The sequence below is a fragment of the Gekko japonicus genome, unplaced genomic scaffold (assembly GCF_001447785.1).
Source record: "Gekko japonicus isolate JY-2015 unplaced genomic scaffold, Gekko_japonicus_V1.1 scaffold158, whole genome shotgun sequence".
Taxonomy (NCBI): Eukaryota; Metazoa; Chordata; class Lepidosauria; order Squamata; family Gekkonidae; genus Gekko; species Gekko japonicus.
Genome location: NW_015170279.1, coordinates 108111 through 131765, shown reverse-complemented (window position 1 = coordinate 131765; position 23655 = coordinate 108111). Strand labels below are relative to the sequence as shown.

Here is a 23655-nt window from a genome sequence, read left to right as displayed (position 1 = left end):
CTGGACCCCAAGCTAGAGCACGTTCTGGCTGGGACTACTCACCAGTTAAGAAATCCGGATCAGGAGTGGGCTCCGAAAGTTCCTCTTGACACTGGTTCTCAAGCGGGACAGTGGCCAGCACTAGCCCATCGGGCAGCTGCTGCTCCAAGCCACGGGCAAAGTTATTCTGCCTGAACGCACCCAGGGAGGGAGACAGAGGGAGAAAGGTCAGCATATGTCAAAGAGAAAAGGGGAGGATTCAAAATACAGAGCAGGGATAAGGCAATCTCTCCCAAAGCAACTTTCTAGCCACGTCACTTGCAGCCTCACATCCCGGACTAGCCTGATCTCAACAGAGCTTGGAAGCTAAGCAGGGTTGGTACTTGGATGGACAGACCACCAAGGAAGAATGGGGGTGTCCGTGCAGAGGAACGCAATGGCCAGCCACCTCTGCTCATCTTTTGCCTTGAAAGCCCCGTGGTCCCTGGGGTCACCATGAGTCGGCTGCACCTTGACAACGCACAATTATCGTCATTCTGGCTGTAAGGCCCATGCCACAGCTCTGTCCTGGCCTTCTGACTCCTACAGATGTAGAGAATGAACAGGTGGTTGAGAGGATTACGCCTCTGAGAAATGGGAAAGGGATACGCCAGGGACCTCCGACGAGGTTCCCCTGTGTTTCCTAGCGCCTCCCTCCTTCATCCCCCAAACCACCTCTTCCCCAAAGCAAAGTCTCCCATCCTGGCTTTCCTGTATTTCGCTGGAGCAGGTGGCATTTCAGAGCTCAGGAGGCATCCCCTTTGTGTCTACACAGAGCACCCATTTGGAAAGAGCTTACAGGAGGATACGGGTTGGAACCGGATCCTAATCGGGTGCCACACGTGCGGAAGGAGAGGAAAGCTCACGCCTCACATGTGCCTGTGTGCCGTGTCTGGCACAGGACGAGGACCCTGACCCAACCCGTGTACCTGGTCATGTGTGAAGAGGCGGTTCAAGATGCCTGTCTGCTCCAGCTTGAACTAACAGCTCCTTGGCCCTTCTCTCCATCACACCGATATACGGTGGCTCGCCTTCTTTAGGGGTGCTCTCAGACATGCCAAATAATGCAATTTCAATCCACTTCAGCAAACACTTGCAAGAGGATTTTGCCATTTCGCACAGTAAAATCCAGTCGCAAAGTGCATGGGAAGTGGATTGAAAGTGTGTTATTTAGTGCGTGTGAAAGCGTCCAATGGAAGCCTTTTAGAAACGCATGCATGTCAAACCTTGATGAGGGCCCCATCGAGGCAAAGCCACTTTGGGAGAGGGTGCTTTTGTGGTAGCGACATAACCAGGGGTCATTTCCTGCGGGAGCGCACAGGAGCGGAGCTCCGGCAGTAAAGAGCCCAGGGGGCGGGCACATGCAACAAGTCCCGCCCCCTGCAGCCCGCAGTCAGAGCAAGAAGCAGCCAGGTAAGTTGCAGAGCCCCCCTTCCCCCAGCTCCCTGGTCCAAAACAGTCCAGTGGCACCTTTAAGACCAAGTTTTATTCCAGTATAAGCTCCTCCTCCTCTGCAAGGACAGATCTGCACGTTCCCCCCCCCCCAATAGTTAGCAATCCAAAACAGTCCAGTGGAGCCTGAGCGGTGGGTGTCGCCTTCTGACACACTTCCGGTGATGTCAGGGGGTGTGGCATATGTAAATAAGTTATGCTAATGAGTTATGCTAATGAGCTCCTTCACCTCTTTCTCTACAAAATGACCCCTGGACATAACCATTCCTCAGCAGCCACTTTCCTGCGACAAACCTCACCTTCTCATCGCTTTCCCTTGCATCTAGAACGCCACTGGGGGAGTTGCCTCGGAAAGGCAGCAGGAACAGCTAAGTGTTTCTTCCCCACTTCTTTTACGGTTTGCCACCTTATGGGTTGTTTTAATACTGATCGTTTTTATGACTGTTGCTTTTATGGCGTTGCTATTTGTCGGTTTAAATCTTCTGAGCTGCCCCAAGCAGGTCTCTGAAGAGGTGGCATATAGATGTTCCAAATAAATAAACACATCTTTGTGCTGAAAGCACTGACTTGGAATTTTTTGTCCTGCATTCGCATTTTTCGTCAGCCATCTGCAGCAGACCATGTTTTCCCCCATGTTTATTGTATACCATTTCCCCCCCTTTGGCAAATGCAGCCTCCAGGATTGCTCCGCCAGAAAGAATGGAGTGTGTGCGTGTGTGTGTGTGGGGGGGCTTTAACTCCTTTCCCCCCCACCACTTTCTTCCTGAAAAAGCCGCTTCTAAGCTGTTTTTGCTCCCACTGTGGAAAATTTATTGGTACCCATCAGGGTTCCCGCTAAGCTTAGTTAGTGTGAGCTAGCTCGCTGTTTTTTAGCCTCTGGTTCACACATTTTTGCCTTGGCTCCGGAAGGACGGCTCCAGGGCAAACTAATGTATGCAGCAGCCAAATCGCTGGCTCACAACTTTCATGCCGGTAGCTCACAAAGTAGAATGTTTGCTCACAAGACTCCACAGCTTAGAGGGAACATTGGTACCCATCTTTTTTTTCTACAGCAGAGCTCAGGGGTAGAGTTTTCCAGGAAGAAAATTTATTTATTTATTAAATTTATACCCCGCCCTCCCCGCCAGAGCAGGAAGAAGGGATAACGTTTCTCTCTCACACTCCACACCATTCTTCTCGATAAAGCCATCCAGGAGGCTGCATTTGTAAAAGAAAAAAAAATGTTTTAAAATAAAACATGGAATAAACCATAATACTGAGCCTTCTGTCACCCACTGTGATGAAGTTTGCCCTAATTAGTTTTCTCCAATCAGTCTCCAAAGCCTAAATGTCCCCGACTCATACATCCTGAGGAAAAACACACCCCTCTGAGGAAAGGAGGCAAGAGAAAAATCAGAATTCTCCACAAGTCTGTGTAAATCAAAGTTGCCCATATTCTTCTCTCATTACCCCAGCCTCTCCCATTCCCCTTTTCTCTCTCCATTGTGACAATTCAGAATATAATTGTGACAATTCAGAAAAATAATAATTGGGGCAAGGCATTGACTATTTTACTTCTGCCATTAACACAACACGTACACCAAGTACTCTGTACATATCATAAACAAACAGTGGTTTGGAAAACGAGGGGAAAGGACAGCCTTGTTCTGATAGATCCATCACCTGAACGTCCCCTTCAGCACCTGCCCAGGTGCCACCTCGTGGGTTTGATTGTTGTAACCATAAAACATCTCCCCGAAGAGAGTTTGATTCATCGGCAGCTCCCGGCTCTCTTCGCAATCCCCACCCTCTGGACAGGACTCGGAGATTAACTGGCACGATCGCCCGTCCACGCCAAGTTTGTAATCTTCGATGCACCTGCCAAAGGAAAACTGTTATGGCTCGCCATGCGGCCTGACAAGGAAGCCGATGCTCGGCCTCAAAGGAGGCTCCTGCACGTTCCAAAGAGCAAAGTGGAGAAAGAAAAACAACCCCCATGTACTTAACTTCTTCCTGCCTCACAGCTGCAAAAGACACGGGACCTCTTTGGCACCCTTAGAAATGGAAATCGGGCCATTCAGCATGTGGGAAGGGAGAAAAGGGAATTTTGGGCAGCCCACTCGGTGCTACTCAAACTTTCATCCTTTAGGGAATCCTTTCCTCATGGACTTGTCCACAGAGGAGCCACCACCACCTTTTAACAACTAGGACAAGAAGCCCTCCTGCTGCTGGGACTTATATCAACAGCTTGTGCCAGCCGTTGGAAAGACACCGAAAGACAACTATAGAAGACCTGCGAGCCGGCTTGGGAAGTGAGAGTCGATGGTAGCCATCACAAACTTTATAACAGCAAATCTAACACTTCCTATGGTATCATGGAATTGTAATCTGGTTTTAATACTGTTTTAATTGATTTATTGTGTTATTTTAAATGTTCTCTACTGATTTTATGTAAGCCGCCCTGAGCCGGCCCTGGCTGGGAGGATGGGGTATAAATTTGTATGAATGAATGAATGAATGAATGAATGAATGAATGAATGAATGAATGTTGCAGTCTTATGGTTGGAGCTCACCATTGCCTCAAGGGAACTGACAGCGCCCCCAGGATGTACCCCAAACTCCCTCGCAACCGCACAGGCACGAGGAAGAGTGGCCGTGCGGAGCAAGCTGATTTGCTGGGAAACTCCTCTGCCGTTAATAATCTACTAACTGAGAAATTGCCCGTCGGCTTCCAAGCAGCTCTAGGGTTCCCCAGGGCAGAGTGTGGAAATCAGCGCTCTCCATTACGCAGGAGCGAGCCTACTAGAAGAGGAAGCCCCTCTGGGCTGCTGCAGCCAACTCCCAGGGCTAAAATCGAACACCGGGAAAAGTTTCATACAGAAACGACTGGACTGTTTTTGCTGAGGTGGCTGTTTCCTGCAAAACTCTGAGCTCTCCCACACCATCCCTTTAATCTGCAACTGCACTGGCTCGTTTGCTCATTTTTACGGGCCATCCAGATGACACTGGATAATACACACCGCATTCCACTAATTTTGTGTTGCTTTTCTCTCGTTTTTTAATGACCTTGTGGATGATTTTCTTTTTTAAACTTGAAACATGACTGTGGTGCCAGATAGGATGGCCATTCCCCAGTTGGGGGTGGGGGATCCCCCGGTTTGGAACCCCACTCCCTGCTTCAGTGCTATCAGAAGGGGGGGGAAGTGGCCACGGGGCGCTCCTCTCTGCTGAGGAATTATCCCCCCCAAAGCAACATGCCTACTTCACATGGAAGTGACATAGGCATGCTTGGTGATGTTGGGGGGGGGGCACGCTCTGTCTTTAGGGCCAAACTCTATGGGAGAATTAGCTTCAAACCACAGTGTTTTGCCCAAAACCCAGAGTGTTGCCCCCCAATGTCACCAACATGCGTACGGCATTTCTGGGTGATCTATGCATGTCGCACCTGACGTCCCCAGCATGCACACGTCACCTGGAGGGGACATGGGAATGTCACACTTCTTCCCTCCCCTCTCCCAGAGCCTCCTGCTAAGTCCCCTGCCAGCTTGTCGGCCAGACTTGGCAACCTGAGTGCCAGAACATCATGTACATACAGTCAAAGCACTACTGAGTCTTCCCAGGTCGATTCTCCCTTTAAAAATATTTAAATCTTTTTTTCTTTTTTCATTTGATTAATTACTTCATGCTTTCTCAGGTTCTCTCCAGCGATTCCCTAAGAAGTGCTTTGACTATCCGCTCTGGCTGGGGGTGAGGGAGGGGGCTTGTGAGTTTTCCTTTTCTTTTAACTTTACAGCAACTCAAGTCAATGACGGTTAGAAGCCATCTTTTTAATGATTATTAGCATTATAAGGACAATAAATAATGAAATAAAGAGTATTTACAGCCCCCTTCTCTCCACACAAGAGCTGTCAATCAAGCATGCATTCCTGAGTGCCAGAGAGACCAGCACGCCAGGAAACGGGACATAATTGAAACAGGAAGTAACTGACTAGCCTAAGAGAGGTGGGATGAAAGGGAAATTGAAGGGACCGGACCTTTATTCAAATGGGCTTTACTTCCAAGTAGACAGCGCCCTGACTGGGGTAGACAGGGCTAGCCCGATCTCATTCGATCCTGGAGGCTCCTCTGCCTACCATCCCATGCCCCCGCTCACACCACCCTTCCCACCCACCCACCCTGTGTCCTTCCCCACCTGCTTGTGAGTCTCCCCACGACCTTCACTCACAGCCACCTGTACGGCCCACATCCCTTTCCCCCCTAAAACACTGGGTGATACACCCAGCTAGGAGCGACTCCACCATGGCTGCCAGGGGAACTGCTACTGAGCACTGCTGTAACACTTCCCCAGGACTGCTGGGCAGCACGTGCAGCCAGGAAGGTGGGTGTTGGAGCACTCCCAAGGGAGTAAGTGGGGGCAGGGCTATTTTTTGGGCAGGAACGCACAGGAACGGAGTTCCGGCTGGCTCCTGAGTTGGCCACGCCGGAACTCATTAGCATAATAGGCCACACCTAACAGCAGACACTCATTAGGATTGGCTACATTAGAGGTATGTGGCCTAGCATGCAAAGGAGTTCCTGCTACAAAAAAAGCCCAGGGTTTTGACAACAAAGTAAACAGAATAAGAAGCAAAAGGTTGATGTGGCTGGATGACCACACTTCTGGCAACATGTGGGGTGTGGCCTAATATGCTAATGAGCTGTGCTGTCAGGGGTGTGGCCTAATATGCTAATAGTTTCTGCTGTTGGGTGTGGCCTAGTATGCTAATGAGTTCCTGCTGGGCTTTTTCTACAAAAAAAAGCCCTGGGTGGGGGGGAAAGCGCACCAGTGAGAGGTCAGCAGCGGTGGGCCCCACCAGTAGCCCTGACCCCTGGCAGCTGCCCCACCGCAGAGTAGGCTGATGCTGATCATGCCCTTCACGGGGTGGAGGTGGTTTCCCACCGTGGAATGAATTCCCCTGGCACAAGGAGCGTCTGTCCGTGCAAAACCACCGTCTTCCGACAGGCCGAAAAGCGCCCGGCAGCAGAAGAAAGTGCTGTGCAGTGGAGGACCACCGTGGGTGAAGACGGGTGCAAAGAGAAGCAAGGCTTAGGGTCCTGGACTATGTAGCCCCAGAGGAGTTAGCCCGTTCCAAGGATGTAGATATCTGGGAGAATGACGCAAGATGGGACTGTTGCCTAACCAAAGCAAGGTTCAACAAAGGATGCTCCGTTCCCCAGCACTGGCACTCACCCACAGAACATAAGAATATTATAGAGAGTCGCGTCTTCGGGGAGAGGCACCATCTGCTGCAGGCAGAGCTGCTCGCAGCCGCCGTTGAATCCATCGGAGCAGTCCACACCGATGTGGCGATCGTAGCAGCCCGTGCCATCTTTCATGGGGCTGAGGCCGGTGGGGCACTGGCAGGGCAGAAAGCACAGAAGCACGGGGCAGGTTGGCCACAGGCCCAGCACGAAAGACTACAAATGTCTTATTTTACCTATTTGTTTCCTTTATACCCTACCTTCCCCCCCCCATGGAGACACAAAGCGGCTTGCATCGTTTCCCTCTCCTCCATTTGATCCTCACAACCACCCTGCGAGGTCGGTTAGGTGGAGAGTGTGTGACTGGCCCCAGGTCACTCCAGTAAGCTTCCATGGCAAGAATGGAGATCTAAAACTGGGTCTTGCAGATCCTTGGTCAACCCTCTTGCCACCACCCTACGCTGGGTCTTCCTTGGTGCTTTGCTGATTGACACACAAGACTGATCCCAACACACAGTGGCAGGATCATACAGGGGCAGGCCCGTCGCTAGCGTGGGGGCACCAAACTTCACTGCATCTCCATGCCAGGTCATTCAAGTTTGCTGCGCAAACACCCAACTAGAACCCAGCCCTGACTCCTTCCTCAGAATCTCGGTTGCCTCTTTCGTGATTTCCTGCTTCTCAGCTTTGGGAAAACTCACCTCACCTCTCCTCCTCCTCCACATTCCTGCGATAGATCACTCCCCGGCTCAAGCTCATAACCTTGCAGCTGTCTCTTTCTCTCTGTGTTATGTATTCAATGGCCAAATCTCATAAGGCACAATTTACCTTCCTCCCCCCTTGCGATGCTTCTAAAGTTCACACTCATTATTTCTCGCACCTAGGATTCTGACACGCTTCTGCTCACTCTTCTTGCGCTTCCCCCAAACCTGGATGCTGTGCCTCCCTTTGGAGTCATTCATCTGGGCTCATTTCATCTTTTCAAGTACCTGCTTGCATGGCTGATGTGGACGGACAAAAAGAAGAGCTCCTGGATTTGCAGGCTTAGTTGTCAAACTCAGTGCCTTCCTTTTCCCAGCTGGGTGGAGCTGTTGCTTAAAATTGCAGGATTGGCCGCTCCTGACAGTCTAGCGAGACCCCCCTCCCCCCCATTTTTTTTTTAACGGGGGGGGGGGGGGGTTAAATAAGTCAGAGGGCACCCTGCACACACCTCAAGGGAGCAACACATATAAAATAAAAAAAATGGAAATCACGGGGCCTGAGCTGGATGGTAAGTCGGGGGGGGGGGGGCCTTGGCAGTACGTTGGTGGGCCAGGCCCCAAGATGCCCTACTGTAGCCACGGGACTGCTTAGGGGGTAGATCATCGCATTAGTGTACAGAAGGTCCCAAGTTCAATCCCCAGCATCTCCTGTTTTAAAGGATCTGGCAGTAGGTGATGTGAAAGACCTCTACCGGAGACCTGCTGCTGGTCACAGCAGAGACCACAACAGACTATTGGGTCTCAGTCAGTGTTCCTTCTAAGCTGAGTTAGTGTGAGCTAGCTCACAGTTTTTTAACCTCCGGCTCACAGATTTTTCTCTTAGCTCAGGAAGGATGGCTCCAGAGCAAACTAATTTACACAGTAGCCGAATCGCTTGCTCACAACTTTAATGCCAGTAGCTCACAAAGTAGAATTTTTGCTCACAGGACTCCATAGCTTAGAGGGAACATTGGTCTCAGTATAATGCAGTTTCATCGGCTTGTTGCTTAATGGTGGTCCTGGGACCATCTGTGATTTCTGGCGATCCGTGGAAGTGGCTGTATCTATGTGTGCGGTTGGCTCCTGGACGCAGGATTGTGGACTAGAACAATGGAGGAATATTCAGAGCAACTGCACTGCATCAATACACTGGCTAATAGTTCTGAGCATGGATACTCGGTTGCTAACCCATTTGGTTTGTGTCCTCCTCTCACAGAGTGATCGCAGGAGTCAAACTTTGAGAGGCTGTTGGTCTGCATCTGAACAGCTCAAATAACTTGGATTTCCACCCCTTTCTTTTTTGGTGTTCTGCAGGGCCATCTCCCAGCCATCGAGTCTTAAAAGGTACATTGTTAAAAGGAAAACAAAAAGGCATTCCACATTAGGTGGACACATTTCCTTGGCGTCTGTGCCCTTTACTATTAGATATTTTATTTTGTTTACTTAATTTACAGCCCACCTTTCCCCCAAATGGGGACTCGGAGTGATTTACATTGTTCTCCCCTTCTCTTCTATTTTATCCCCGCAACAAACCTGTGAGGGAGGTTAGGCTCAGAGAGTGTGAGTGGCCCAAAGTCACCCAGGAAGCTTCCACTGCAGAAGTGGGGATTCAACCCTGGGTCTCCAAGATCCTGGTCTGACCACACTATGACACTTAAACTCACCAAATGGCTATCCAGATCAATTCGTACATGTGCATTTTAAAGCATAGTCTCATGGGAGTAGGGTTGCCAATCTCCAGGGGGCACTTGGAGCTCTCCCACTATAACATTTGATCTCCAGATGACCAAGATCAGTTCCCCAGAAGAAAATGGCCGCTTTGGAAGATGGGTTCTATGGCATTATATCCCGCTGAGGTCCCTCCCCTCCCCTCCCCAAACCCCACCCTCCTCAGGCTTTACCCCGAACATCTCCAGATGTTTCCCAACCCAGATCTAGCAACTTGACTTTGGGATTGTAGTTTCTTTCCCTTCCAAGGTAAAAAAGTTTAAAAACAACAACTACAAGGCACACATCTCAGGACTTGTAGCACAGTGTTCATGGCCCATGGTGTCACCACTGGCATCTAAAAGAAATGGTACAGGTGAGCTATGAACCCACAGCGCTGCACAGCTGCAAAGCTGTTTGCCGTTTTGTTTGAGCCAGACATCAAATATCAATATAAAGGTGATCCAACAAGCGCCTCAAACCACACGTAACAGAGGGGTTTGATTAATGCAAGCAGATCATGTTTACATCAAAGTTCTCACCATCCCTAATTCTCAGGCCCGTTCACCAGAGCACTTGCTACGCTAAAGATATGGATGATAGGCGGATTTTCCGGGCGCGATCACACCGCGACATCTGGGAAGCATAGTTCACCCGTGGCTAACCTGTGGCTTCCCGCTGAAGATGCGGAATAAAAAACTACCACATATGATGTACTAGTTTCTGGAAAATGCGGGGCAAGGGCAGGCGTCTGATCGCGTTTCCGCTGGAATCCCGTGGCATCCGGCGCCCGCCCATGTCCCATCCCAAACTGGATGTTTTGTTTTTTTAAGTCTCCACAGGATGTGCACAAACGCCCACCGGCACATGCGCACACTGTGGTGAGGGGAAAAAATTCCCGTTTGCCACAGAAGCGGCGCCTAGTGATTGCCAGTGTGATCGCGCCGCGCTGCAGGATAGCCGTGTGATCAGCACCTAACAGCATACCCACGGGACCTCCACGGGACATGTGATCGGGCTGCCGCGCGTTACTTTGCTCCGGGGCAAACAGCTACACCTCCCCCCCGCATTTTCCGGCCCGTGTGACCGGGGCCTCAGAACTTCAGGTGTTTTACAGTGCTTCCTTACATTCTTCTTAGCTCACTGCAGTGGACTTAGAACGGTGTAGCTCTGCTTAGGATTGCAATCTTAGTCACACCTCTACTGTCTCCAGTTTATTCTCAGGTGAACAGTGCGCCTGCAGTGAATTTGGAACACAATCCACCTCTTGGTACTTTAGAAGATGGCTGTACTTTCATTTAGATGGTCAGTCACCAAAAAGGTGGTGCAAAAATGGGATTTTCCAGGGGTTGTTTCTTCCCCATTTTTCTAGCTTGTGCTACCTTTGAATAATAGTATAAAGACATCACTTAAGAAAATTAATACAGCCCCCAAAGAAGGGGCTGGGTTCCACGGATCCGTTTTGCTAGCAGAGGCGCTTTTTTCTGGTGGAAGGCTCTTTCCAGTAAAGGAAAGTGCCTCTGTTAGTGGAATAGTCCTGCGGGATCCAACCCTCTGCCTGCAATCGGATCTCTTTGCAGAGCAAAGTGGAAAAGAGTTGCAGATTGCCCTCGTACCCCCTGTCTTGTGGTCCGGCTCATGCAGTGTTAACAAAGGATCTGTTTTCTGAAATGCATTCTCCCCCCCCCTCGCTGTCCTAGTGACTGAAGCTCGCACAACAGGACACAGGTTGCGTGCTGACATTAATTCGGCAATTTCCAAAACAAACAGCCCCCTGTGGACTCACTAGGTTCTCATCCTGCCCCAGGTTGCACCTCCCCCTCCAGCACCAGCTGGAACGCCAAAGCGCGAGAACACCGTAGGTGTTTTTATGATGCTGCCACTCAACGCGCAGGCCCAGATGTTTGGGATGATGGCAAACAGGCAAACGAGGCGCCTGGGGATCCCGCCCAGCACCCATCCCCGTCACATCAGCTCACCGTCTGTTTGGCCAGATGCGCCAGTGAGTTGGGGGTGGGTGCGGGAGGTGAACGTGCACAGCCCTGATTGATTTGAAGGCTTGGTAGCCGGGGGGGAGTCTGAGTCAGGGCTAGAGAGAATCACAGAGCTGAACTGGACCACTTGGCAGTCGAGCTCTTGAGTAACGCCATTCCAATGGGACTTGTGCAGGACAACTTCCCACTAGCACATGCCTACAGTTTGCTAAGGTTACCCTACTCTGCACAAAGCAAGAGTGCCCTTGGTGGTTCTCACATGGGGATTCCCCCCCCCACACACACACACATGGAACGCATGAAGCACGGCCAGTTCCAGGTTTTGAGGGGCAGAGAGTTCCCAGGCCCCTCCCCACCTCCAGGCAAGGGGGAGTGAGGGGGAAGAGAGGGCTTGGGGCCACACATGGGGAAGGGCAACATCCCTTCGTGCTAGACAGCTAGTGCCGTTTAATGGTTTGAGGGCTAGATTTAGGTTAGGGTTGCCAAGTCCATCTTCCACCCCCAGCAGGGGAGTTTGGGGGCGTTCCTGGAGGGGGCGGGGCATCCCCGACGTGATGACGTCACATTGGGGATGTCTGCCGCCCCCCCCCCGCCGCCGCCTGCACATCAGATCTCCACAAATGGCAGTTCCCTGCACTTAAAGGAGCCTGCGTTTCCCTTTTAAATGCAGGATCCGGCGTTTCCCCTTTAAGAGCAGCTGCGTTTCCCTTTTAAGAGCACAAAGCTGGCATTCCCTTGCGGCTTGGGAGGAAACACGGGTTCCACACACTTAAAGGGAGAGAGGGGGGTGGGTGTTGGAGGCGGGTAGACCCCCCCTCCCAAAACGGGGGACCCCTGGCAAACCGGGGGGGTTGGCAACCCTAATTTAGGTGGATTGGAGAGGCCTGCATTCAAATCCCCAATCTGTCATAAGGCTTGCTGGTTGTCCTTGGGCCAGGCCCTCTCTCTCTCAGCTAAAACCTACCTCATGACATTGTTGTGAGGATAAAATGGAGGAGGGAAGCAGCGTTCCCTCTAAGCTGAGTCAGTGTGAGCTAGCTCGCAGTTTTTTAGCCTCCGGCTCAGACATTTTTGCCTTAGCTCATGAAGGAGGGCTCCAGAGCAAACTCATTTATGCAGCAGCCAAATCACCTGCTCACAACTTTCATGCCAGTAGCTCACAAGGTAGAATTTTTGCTCACAGGACTCCACAGCTTAGAGGAAACATTGGAGGGAAGGGCCTTGGAGGCAGGGTGGGATAAAAACGTACTAGGCCACCCAAAGCCCCAAGCCTTGATATTCCTTACTCACTGAGAGACATTGTCTGGAGTCTTCTTAGGGAGGAGGCAGGATGGCAAGCCCCCTCCCCTGGCCTGTTTCTGTTTCCACACCCAAATGGCAATGCTTTCCCCACGCACACAGAGAAATGAGCTCTGAGGAGATGGGGGGAAACAAAGGCCTCAGAGGGAGGGCAGGTCAACTGGTCCCTCAATAGTAGGTAGGCTTGCCAAGTCCCCCCGGGGGGCGGGGAAAACCCCACCCCAGAGGCCCGTTCCCCACCGCCGGTGGATTGGGCCCTGGGGTTAACCCCACCCAGACGTGCACGTCACCCGGAAGTGACACGACCACGCCAGGCACGCTGGGAGCGGGGCCACGGTCATCCGAGGGGAAATTCTATGGTTTTCCCTCAGATGGTTGTGGCCCCACCCCCAGCGTGCTCGGCGGCGTCACATCACTTCTGGGTGGCATGCGTGTGGCGCGCACACTCCGGCCGCCAGCCAGGAGTCCCCCGCTGCAGCTCAAAAAGCACTTGGCAACCCTAATAGTAGGGCTCCCAAATCTCGCCAAATCGCGGTGGGGGATCCACATGTCTTCGCAGAATCCGTGCCGCGGAGACAGCGAGACGCGTTGCGCCGCCATCGCCAGGACATGACGCTATGCGTCGCTCTGGCAACGGGGCTGTTTGGAGCCCCATTGCCAGAGCGCCGCGTTGCGTCAAATCCTGGCAACGGTGGGTGCAACGTGTCTCGCCGTCCCCGTGGCACAGATTCTGCAAAGACATACAATCCCCCACCACGACTTGGCAACCCTACTCAATAGCCTCCTCTGAGGCTCAAGGAATCCTTGCAATGCTCCCTCTAAGCTGTGGAGTCATGTGAGGAAAAAATCCTACTTTGTGAGCTACTGGCATTGAAGCTGTGAGCGAGTGACTTGGCTATGGCATAAATGAATTTGCTCTGGAGCCATCCTTCTTGAGCTAAGACAAAAATGTGTGAGCTGTAGGCTAAAAAACTGTGAGCCGGCACACACTAACTCAGCTGAGAGGGAACACTGCTTGGGATCAACGCTTCCTCTAAGCCGTGGAGTCTTGTGAGCAAAAATTCTACTTTGTGAGCTACTGGCATTAAAGCTGTGAGCGAGTGACTTGGCTATGGCATAAATTAGTTTGCTCTGGAGCCATCCTTCCTGAGCTAAGACAAAAATGTGTGAGCTGTAGGCTAAAAAACTGTGAGCCGGCACACACTAACTCAGCTGAGAGGGAACACTGCTTGGGACCAACGCTCCCTCTAAGCTGTGGAGTCTTGTGAGCAAAAATTCTACTTTTTGAGCTACTGACATTAAAGGTGTGAGCGAGTGATTTGGCTACTGCATAAATTAGTTTCCTTTGGAGCCATCCTTCCTGAGCTCAGATAAAAATGTGTGAGCCGGAGGCTAGAAAACTATGAGCTGGCTCACACTAACTCAGCTTAGAGGGAACACTGTTTGGGGCTTGTCACTTTTCTCTCTGTTGGCCTCTTCTCTGAGATAGTCCTGCAGCACTCCTCCTCTCCCGCTACATCTAAGGATGCTGTCGTGTTGCCTCATTCTGGTGCCTGCCAATATCACTCACTATATTGGAAGACGCTCAAGAAAATGCCGCTTTTAACATTCCACGGAGCATACGGCAACTACTCTGATACAGGGACCTGTAAATTAGAAATACTGTTAAATTCTGAGCCCATAAAGGGAAACTATCAGAATCCCCCCCACAAACAATGTATTTCTGAGGCCATTAAATCTGGATTACTGTCCCACAGATGGGGTAGACATTGATCACTGAAGACAACCGCTTACTTCTGGTGGAGCGTGTTTGTGACTGAACAGAAAGTAGGAACAAACACTGGCATCAAGCGGAAAAGAATCTCAGACAGGGCAACAGATCCGTTGATTCACTGATGAATTAATCAATGGACAACTCTGTACGTGATTAAAGCAATCGTTTTAAAGGGCCCCCCCCCCCATTCCTTTCTTTGTTTCTCAGGAGGTGGGCATGTGGTATCAAAACCATCTGGGGTTGATCACAGGTGATCAAGGCTGATAATGCTTTAAAGAACTTCCTCCTCTGCCTGTTTATTTCTGGGCTCGATTCAAGGTGCTGATTCTTATCTTGAAAGGTCTGGAAGAGATGGAGTCCAAAGCACCTTAAAGACGGCCTGCTTCTCTATGAGGCTACCCAGTCTTTAAGGGTTTTGCTACTGAAAAGTACTGGGTTCGCCGCATGGAGGACTCGGGCAACGACATGCTGTAGCACACGTTTATTATACTTCACAGAGACAAAGACTAACTCTAACAGCCAACAGGGCCAACTATATACATATCCACCAGCCACCCCCCCACTCCCATTGGAGGGTTTGAATGTCCCGCCAAGGTGGCTATTGGTTGGGGCTGGGGGATCCAGGATCCGAAGTTTCCTTTGTTTTCAGATCCAAGCTCTGGCCTGTCCGCGGACCCCTAGAGGTGGTCCATGTACATAACAGCTACAGTTTGGATTTTCTGGCACCACACCTGCGGAAACTCCTCCCCTAACCATTTGCCTGGCATCAAATGTGAACTTTTCAGCATCAGGGCCAAACCCTTCCCCCCCCCCCCCTTCAGGCATGCAGAATTTAACTCCTCCAGTTCTCCTGAACTGTTGGTGCTCGATGCAGTGGCTAGAACCGCGGACTCTAATCTGGGAGAACTGGGTTTGATTCCCCACTTCCCCACCTGCAGCCAGCTGGGTGACCTTGGTTCAGTTACAAGTTCTTTCAGAGCTGTTCTCTCAAGGGCAGTTCTCGGGAGAGCTCTCTCAGCCCCACCAACCTCACAGGGTGTCTGCTGTGGGGAGGGGAAAGGGAAAGGAGATTGTAAGTTGCTCTGAGACTCCTTCAGGTAGTGAAGGGCGGGATCTAAATCCAATCTCCTCCTCCTCCTCCTCCTCTTGTTCTTCTTCTTCCTCCTCCTCCTCCTCTTCTTCTTCGTTTCTTTTTAAAATGCTGCTGCCCTTTTATGCTTTCTTTGTGCAGACAGCGTTCCACCTGCTGATCCCCTGCTAATTCCTCACACATCCCTTCTTCAGCAGAACGCCTCTCCCCCCACGGGGCAGGTGTAGAGGGAGCGTGTGAGCTCTGAGACAAGCTCAGCAGCTTCGCAGCCAGAGTTGGAAGCAGATGGGTGACTTCCCACCCATCTCTCACATGAGGCCTTCTGCAAAAGGATGGAGGGAGACGGGCTGTGGGGAAGAGGGGGTGAGGGGTGGGCTGGGGGGGAGGAGGAAGAAGGGAACGTCTGCCACAGGGCAGCTAGCACGGGTTTCCTTCCAAACAATGGAGGGTGCTGCAAAGGACGGGAATGAACCGTTCAAGTCTCGATTCCTCTCCCAACTATACAAATAAGCTTGATTCCCCCACTGGTTATACAAACAGGGATGCGGGGCCTAAGGCTGTACAGATCCCCACCCACTGCAGTCTGACCCATGAGCAAAGCTCCCTCTTAGCTGTGGAATCTTGTGAGCAAAAATTCTACTTTGTGAGCCACTGGCATTAAAGTTGTGAGTGAGCGATTTGGCTGCTGCATGATTTAGTTTGCTCTGGAGCCCTCCTTCCTGAGCTAGGACAAAAATGTGTGAGACGGAGGCTAAAAACCAGTGAGCTAGCTCACACGAACTCAGCTTAGAGGGAACACTGCCCACGAGCCCTCCCCAAAATAGAGCCCAAAGGGGTTTCTTTTTTCCTGAAAAGATGCAAGCGCTCACACGGTCCTCTGAAAATTTCCCAGTCCCAGTTGAATACACTGATCCTGTCTATGAAGGTCAGAAGAAGGGGGATGCTGCAGCTCCCACAGACACAGACTTGCACTTCTGAGCAAACCTGAACCTTCTGGATTTCTTTCGTATCGCCATTTCATAATTACAGCAGTTGTGTAGCCCTGCTGCGCCCTGACCTGGATGGCCCAGCCTAGCCTGAGTTGGCCAGATCACAGAGGTTAAGCAGGCTCAGTCCTGGTGACTACTTGGCTGGGAGACCACCAAGGAAGTCCAGGGTTGCTGCATGGAGGCAGGCACTGGCAAACCGCCTCCGAGTATCTCTTGCCTTGAAAGCCCCATTAAAAGGTAAAGGTTTCCTTGCTCGAAAGCCAGTCGAATCCGACTCTGGGGTTGCGGTGCTCATCTCCGTTTCAAAGCCGAAGAGCCAGCGCTGTCTGAAGACGTTTCCGTGGTCATGTGGCTGGCATGACTAAACACCAAGGCGCACGAAATGCTGTTACCTTCCCACCGAAGTGGTACCTGTTTATCTACTTGCAATTTCTTGCTTTCGAACTGCTAGGTTGGCAGGAGCTGGAACCAGAGACGGGAGCTTACTCCGTCATGCGGCAACCCGGGTCTTGAACTGCTGAACTACTGACCTTCCACAGCCTGCAGTTCAGCGTCTTAACCACTTGAGCCACCGCAGCTCCTACGAAAACCCCAATAGGGGTCGCCAAAAGTCAGCTGCAACTTGACAGTTTGCACACAAACACACCCACCCACACCGAGCACTTCTGAGTGTGAGAAGTGCTACGTGTACCTTATCTCAGTAATCCTGACAACAGTCCTGTATGGTAGGTCACCACTGCTGTCCCCGCATTGTGGATGCAGGGATGAAGGGTGGCAGAGAAAATGTCTAAACTGGGGGCTTTGGGGAGCACAGTCTCACCAGCCAAATGACTCTCTCCCCATTGTGAGGCTAAAAGGTGGCAATCTGAGAGGCGATGCGGAGTAGTGGTTAGAGTGTCAGAGTAGGACCTAGAAGATCCGAGAGGAAATCCCCACCCAGCCATGAAGCTCTACGGGTGACAGTGAGCTAGTCACTCTTCCTCAGCCTTTCTTAACTTCACAGGATTGTTGTGAGCAAGAGAACGAAGAGAGGACCGTTTGCACCACCCCGAGCTCTTTGGCAAGGGCAGGGGGTTAAAAACAGATATTTTCCCTACCTCCCACTTTAAGGTTGACCTGTTGTGGACTATAGAATCCATTCACTAAATCTGGACAAAGAGAGACTGATGAATATTAATTTCTGGACTCTGTTCATCTGGACGTTTACAAAACCTCAAGCTTGAACCTCTTTTGAAAAGAGGTGGTGGATGTTATTCCATTCAGTAGCCAGGAGTGCGAGAGGGAGGGCAGCATGGTATGTGTCGATCTCATCAAATCTTGGAAGTTAAGCTGGGTCGGTAATGGGAAGGTCTGGAAGGACATGGCCAACCACCTCCCCACTTGCCTTGAGAGCCCCCTGCTGGGGTCACCATAAGCCGGCTGCAAATTCTATTGAGATATATGTCAGAGTGATAGAGGTAGCAAGCAGTTACTACAGATCAGTTTGATCTGTTTGTCAGACCTAGCTGTCATGCTAGTAATCATGTAATTACAGCCAGGTGTTTTCTAGCAGGTGTTGCTCTTTCAGGGGTTGTTAGAGCTAGTGATTACATCACCTTGTTAGAGATTGGCTGGGGTTTAGCATAATAGCTATCAGCTTAGTAAACTGGATGGGGACTCAGTTCTCATAGACTAAGGCACGACATGCTGTTCAATAGCCTGTAAATATCTCTGTATATATTCACCTTTATAACTATATAAACTCTCTGTGCACCTTCATAACTGGTCAGTCTCCCGCTTCTTATTTACAACACCCAATAAATTCATGGCACTTTACACACACACAAACACAGAGCCAGGAGTGCATCCTTTAGGATGCTCCTAATTTTACATTATATGTATTTGCCACCGTTTGCCATCACCCTGAACATGGTATATGGTATATGGCATAACAGGAACTGAAAGGAATGGTGGATCTGTTGCTCTAATGGAGGCTCTTTCTTCCAACACCAGCAGTCTTCCCCACTTGTAAGAGCCCACATAGAACAGGATCAGAATAGATCAGGGGGGAAAAAAATTGGAGAAGCCATCTCTGTAGTGCCAGGGAAAGGCTCCAATGTTAAATATAGCTGTGCAGGAATCATCCATTCCTAGTGGCGGTGCCTCAGTCATCTTTGCACATTATGTTTCCCCCCCCCCCAATGTACATCTTAGAAGTATCTCCAAGTGTGAATATGACAAACAGGTCCACTTATCAGACAGCCACTCAGAGTAGACAATGCTAAGCTTGATGGACCGATGGTCTGATTGGATGAAATCATATGAAGTCAAGCCATACTCCCAATCAGACCATTGACCCACCAAACTCAGTACTCTCTCTCTCTCTCCCCCCCCCCATTACTGCTCATACAGCTATCGCCTTAAGCAGAAATTAAAATGGGAAAAACTAATGTTATTGTCCTGGTGTTTAATTATTGCCCCTATATATTTTGCCACAGAAAGGGTAACAAAACCATCTGTATTTGATCGTAGCCATGTCACCTGAGCTCTCAGACAATTCCGTATTTTTAAGCAGACGGGTGATTAAGCTAGCCCTCAGCTCATTAAATATGGGACACTCTATAATCATGTGTTCAGCAATGTTCCCTCTAAGCTGTGGAGTCTTGTGAGCAAAAATTCTACTTTGTGAGCTACTGGCATTAAAGTTGTGAGCGAGCGATTTGGCTGCCGCATAAATCAGTTTGCTTTGGAGCCATCCTTCCTGAGCTAAGACAAATATGTGTGAGCCAGAGCCTAAAAATCTGTGAGCTAGCTCACACTAACTCAGCTTAGAGGGAACTATGGTGTTCAGTGGTTTCAACTTTATCATATGAGCATCTGCATGTTCTGTTAGCATATGGTACTTTATCATATCTGCCCTCCAAAACCACCAAGGTAAGGGCATTCATTCTTGGCTTTGGTACTGTCAAACGATAAAAGTACTTCGGCAGCTGCATCGGGATGGCAATACCCCAGGAGTCCTGCTGCATCGGGAGTCGAACATACCCCAGGATCCCTAACAGACGTACTAATAATATCCAACTTCCTAACACACCTTTTTTATTTGCCTAATTATATCTTTGGTCTCCGTAAACCTGACCATATTGTTTTGTTATTCCTAGGCACTTCATGTTCTTTCCCAGTAGCTGATTCCATTGGCTATTATATTTATCTGCCTGGATGAGTTTAAATAGAGTGGGCCCTCCCTCGGATGTTAAGATCTCTACTTTAAGAAGAAATTCAGTACTGTCTACTCTGATTGGTAGCAGCTCTACCAAGGTTTGAAAGGCCTTTCCCAGTATATGGCACCTAAGAACCTTTAGTGGAAGACGCTTGAGACTGAGCCTGGGACCTTCTGCATGCAAAGCAGTTCAAAGCCCCACTGGTGGACCTCCTGATGGCACCTGGTATTTCTGGCCACTGTGTGATACAGAGTGTTGGGCTGGATGGGCCTTTGGCCTGATCCAACATTGGCGTCTCTTATGTTCTTATGTTCTCTTAAAGCAGGTCCTCTACCACACAGCCACGGATCTCCTTGTCAAATTGATTATCAGTGTGGCAAACCCAGGTTTGATCTACATGAAGTGGCCCTAAGACTGGGAGCCTATAGAAGAAGGGAGAAGAAAATGGGCACTGGATGGAGTGTTAAGGCACCACAAAAGGACAAGGCACAAATCCCCACTCTACATGTTATCCTTGGAAGAAGACATGTGCATGGTATTGCTTCTTACCATGGCACTATGGTAACACATGGGAACTTCCTAGGAGGTGGGAATCAGTCAGTGGGGAAAAAAAAGAAGGCATCATCCTATGCATGATTTCACATGCACACATACACAGGTTGAATCAGTCCATCACTTCACCAAGGTCAGTACTGTCCGCTCAGACTGGCAGCAGCTCTCCAGGATGTTGGGAAGAAGTCTTTGACATCACTTACTACCTGGCCCTTTCAACTGGAGATGCCAGGGATTGAACTTGGGACCTTCTGCATGCCGAGCACATGCCCTATCACTGAGCCACAGCCCCTCCCCTTTCCTTTAGGTGTTGACATCACATCGGCTAATCCTGAGACTTCCCAGTGTGCACTATGCAAACTCGAGGGATTAGCACAGACTGCACATGGATATTCCACAATTTACAGGTATGGCATCTTAAATCAGCTCACTGGAGCCACAGAGATCTCCCCACACAGATGCATGCTTCTCACTCTCCCTCCCCCAAGTAGCAACTACATGTATCTGAAAGAAAAGGACCCCACACAAACCATGCAACCAGTAGAATCCAGTTTCCTATCTGCAATGCAGCGGAAGTTTTTACTGCAGCCTCCGTTGTCCTTGGTGCAATCCCGAACGGGCCCAAATGAATCCAGAAGAACCTCCAGGCTGTCAAAGGAGGAGGAAGTCATCAGTTCTTCCCTGCCATTGAGAGAGAAGGAAAAAAACCCACCCAGAATTGTTATTACAACTTTGTCGGAGATTGTACGTATAAAACAAAGATTCATGTCTCTGCCCAGAGACGCTTACGGTTTTATTTATTTAAAATGTCGATATCTGGGCCATTCCACAGAGCTCAAGGCAAATAATCACCTAAACAAAATTCATTTAAAAGACTGGCCTGGATTTAACGGGCCATTAACAAAGTGAAGCAGGCTACCTGTATCCGAGTGAGACAGCCACATGAATGAACCATGCAATCAGTAGAGTCCAAAATCCAATGAACAATACAGCAGAAACTTCCCCCACACTCCCTGCTGTTCACTGAATGGAAGGCACTGGGGGTCTAAAACTCAGGACTCCAAGGCACAGTGCCTTACTCCTGTGCCCCCACAGACCCAGGCGAGCCTGAATCTGAAGGGTGCCACAGTGCCAGGCTGCAAGCCCAGCCTAGGCCAGCCCAGCAGAGACAGGTGACGGAGAGATCCAACCAGGGCAGGATGAACAGCTATAAAAGTGCTGTCTCTGCCTCAGTTCCTTAACTCTAGAAACTAGTTCAGTGTGAAAGGACCTAACTCTGTTTGCTGACTGGACATTGGTCTCTTGCCTGCCAAAACTCTTGCCCCTAGCCCCACCGCTTGCTTCTGGGACTCAACGTTCTGTCTCCTATAACTATGTGAACGAGCATCTTCTCCCATACGTCCCTGCCCAGGAATTAAGATCACAGGGAGAGGCCCTCCTGAGCATCCTGTCGATCAAAGACGCTTGTCTGGTGGGTACATGAGAGGGCTTTTTCAGTGGCAGCCCCATGGTTATGGAGTAGTCCCCCCAGGGAGGTGCGCCCGGGCCTTTCATTTTCGATCTTTAGGAGGCAGTTGAAGATGGTTTTATTTAGGACCGCATTTGAATATTTTACCGGCAGCCCTAAATTGTGATTTTAAACCCTGGGTTTTTTATGCATTATATGCATTCCATTTTATGTCTTTTATCCATAAGTCAGAAAGGTAGTTAATACGTGTTTTAAATAGGGGTGTGCATTTGGTTTATCTGAGCTGGGAAATAACAAAAAAAATACCTTACTGGTATTTTTCAAGTATTTTTTTCAGCTGGGTATCAGCTTGGGTATTTATCCAGCTATCTGATACAGCCGAGCCCAAAAAATCCAAAAAATATTTGGGATTTTTCGGGATCACCGGATAGCTGGTGTTAAAGGGTGTTTAAAAGGATTGCTTGCAAACAGGTAGCTTGCAAAAGGCATTTAAAGGGAACATGTTCCGTTTAAATGTCTTTCCCCCTCCATTAAAAACAATGGACAATGGAGCACCTTCTTCTGGGGCCCAGAGAATTTGATCTCCAGTCTGATCTTTTTGAAACTGGGGTGTGTGTGTGTGTGTGAGGACAGGCACCAGCAGCTATTCCGAATATTTACCAAATCCCAATACCATACTGATATTGGGATTCAGGAATATCGGGAAACACCTATACGTTTCGGGTTCAATAGACCCAAATGTGAAAAATTGGGTTTTTTGCACACCCCTAGTTTTAAACAAACAAACATCTGCCCCTGGCTTCACTTAATACTTATTGCACATGGCCTCAAGTTAGCGAACAACTCTCTTCTCTGACCATTTCAGCGTTCTACTCAGGAAAGTGGATCTAACTAGAATCCGTCTGGCTGACCCTGACAGCAAACTTCATAAAACTGCATTCTTGAGGACCAGCAGACCCTCACAAACAGTACAGGGGAGGGCAAAGTGGAGGTCTGCAGTGGGAGGGGGGAATCAGAAAAAAATCTCCCCCCTCCTCCACCACCGGAAGTGCCACTTGGATAGCATAAGTGCCATTACCCTCATGGAACAGCTCCTCTGGATACAATCCAGTAAACATAGATCTGTATAAATATGCCATCAGCTATTAAGAGGGATCAGCACAGCAAGAGTAAAGGTCACTAAATCAAGCCAAAGCTACGTCAGCCAGATTATGAGCACACCAATCCTGGCCGACACGTCAGCAGAGCACTCTGTGGAAAAGACACCCCTCCCTGATGGCTGACAATGAAGGTGCCCTTTTTGCCAATTCTGGCAGATCATGCTACGTGGGGGAAGGCTCAATCGTGAGTACATAAGAACATAAGAACATAAGAGAAGCCAATGTTGGATCAGGCCAAAGGCCCATCTAGTCCAACACTCTGTGTCACACAGTGGCCAGAAATACCAGGTGCCATCAGGAGGTCCACCAGTGGGGCCAGGACATTAGAAGCCCTCCCACTGTTGACCCCCCACAAGCACCAAGAAGACAGAGCATCACTTGCCCCAGAGCCCCTATCTATACCTTGTGGCTAATAGCCACTGATGGACCTCTGCTCCATATGCTTATCTAATTCCCTTTTGAAGCCGTCCATGCTTGTAGCCGCCACCACGTCCTGTGGCAGTGAATTCCAAGTGTTAATCACTCTTTGGGTGAAGAAGTACTTTCTTTTATCTGTTCTAACCCGACCGCTCAGCAGTTTCATGGAGTGCCCACGAGTTCTTGTATTGTGAGAAAGGGAGAAAAGTACCTCTTTCTCTACCTGCTCTTTCTCATGCATAATCTTATAAACCTCGATCATGTCACCCCTCAGGCGTCGTTTCTCCAAGCTAAAGAGCCCTAAGCGCTTTAACCTTTCCTCATAGGGAAAGTGTTCCAACCCTGTGGGTGTGTGGAGAAGGGACAAGTGGTGGGGATTCCTGTAATGAAGGCAGTGGCTACACGGGTTCATATAGGGCAGGGCTCCCCAATCTTGTTGAGCCTGTGGGCAGTTTTAGAATTGGGAAAATGGAGACTTGGCATAATACAAACAGGGCTGCCACAGGGGAGAGGGGTCTGTCAGTCACAGAAGTTTGGAAGGTTGCGGCCAAGCCTTCTCCTACAATGAAGGGTGC

At 49.9% G+C, this 23655-nt stretch overlaps 1 protein-coding gene across 1 annotated transcript in view; it reads right to left on the bottom strand.

Annotated features, from left to right (window-relative positions):
• ASTN1 (astrotactin 1) overlaps window positions 1–23655 on the bottom strand; it is a 179069-nt gene that overhangs the window by 60472 nt on the left and 94942 nt on the right. The window contains exons 7-10 of the mRNA XM_015417740.1: window positions 20566–20716; window positions 6680–6846; window positions 3133–3327; window positions 43–170 (exon numbers count right to left, since the gene is read on the bottom strand). Coding sequence (XP_015273226.1) covers window positions 43–170; window positions 3133–3327; window positions 6680–6846; window positions 20566–20716 — 641 coding nt within the window. The remainder of the gene's footprint in view (window positions 1–42; window positions 171–3132; window positions 3328–6679; window positions 6847–20565; window positions 20717–23655) is intronic.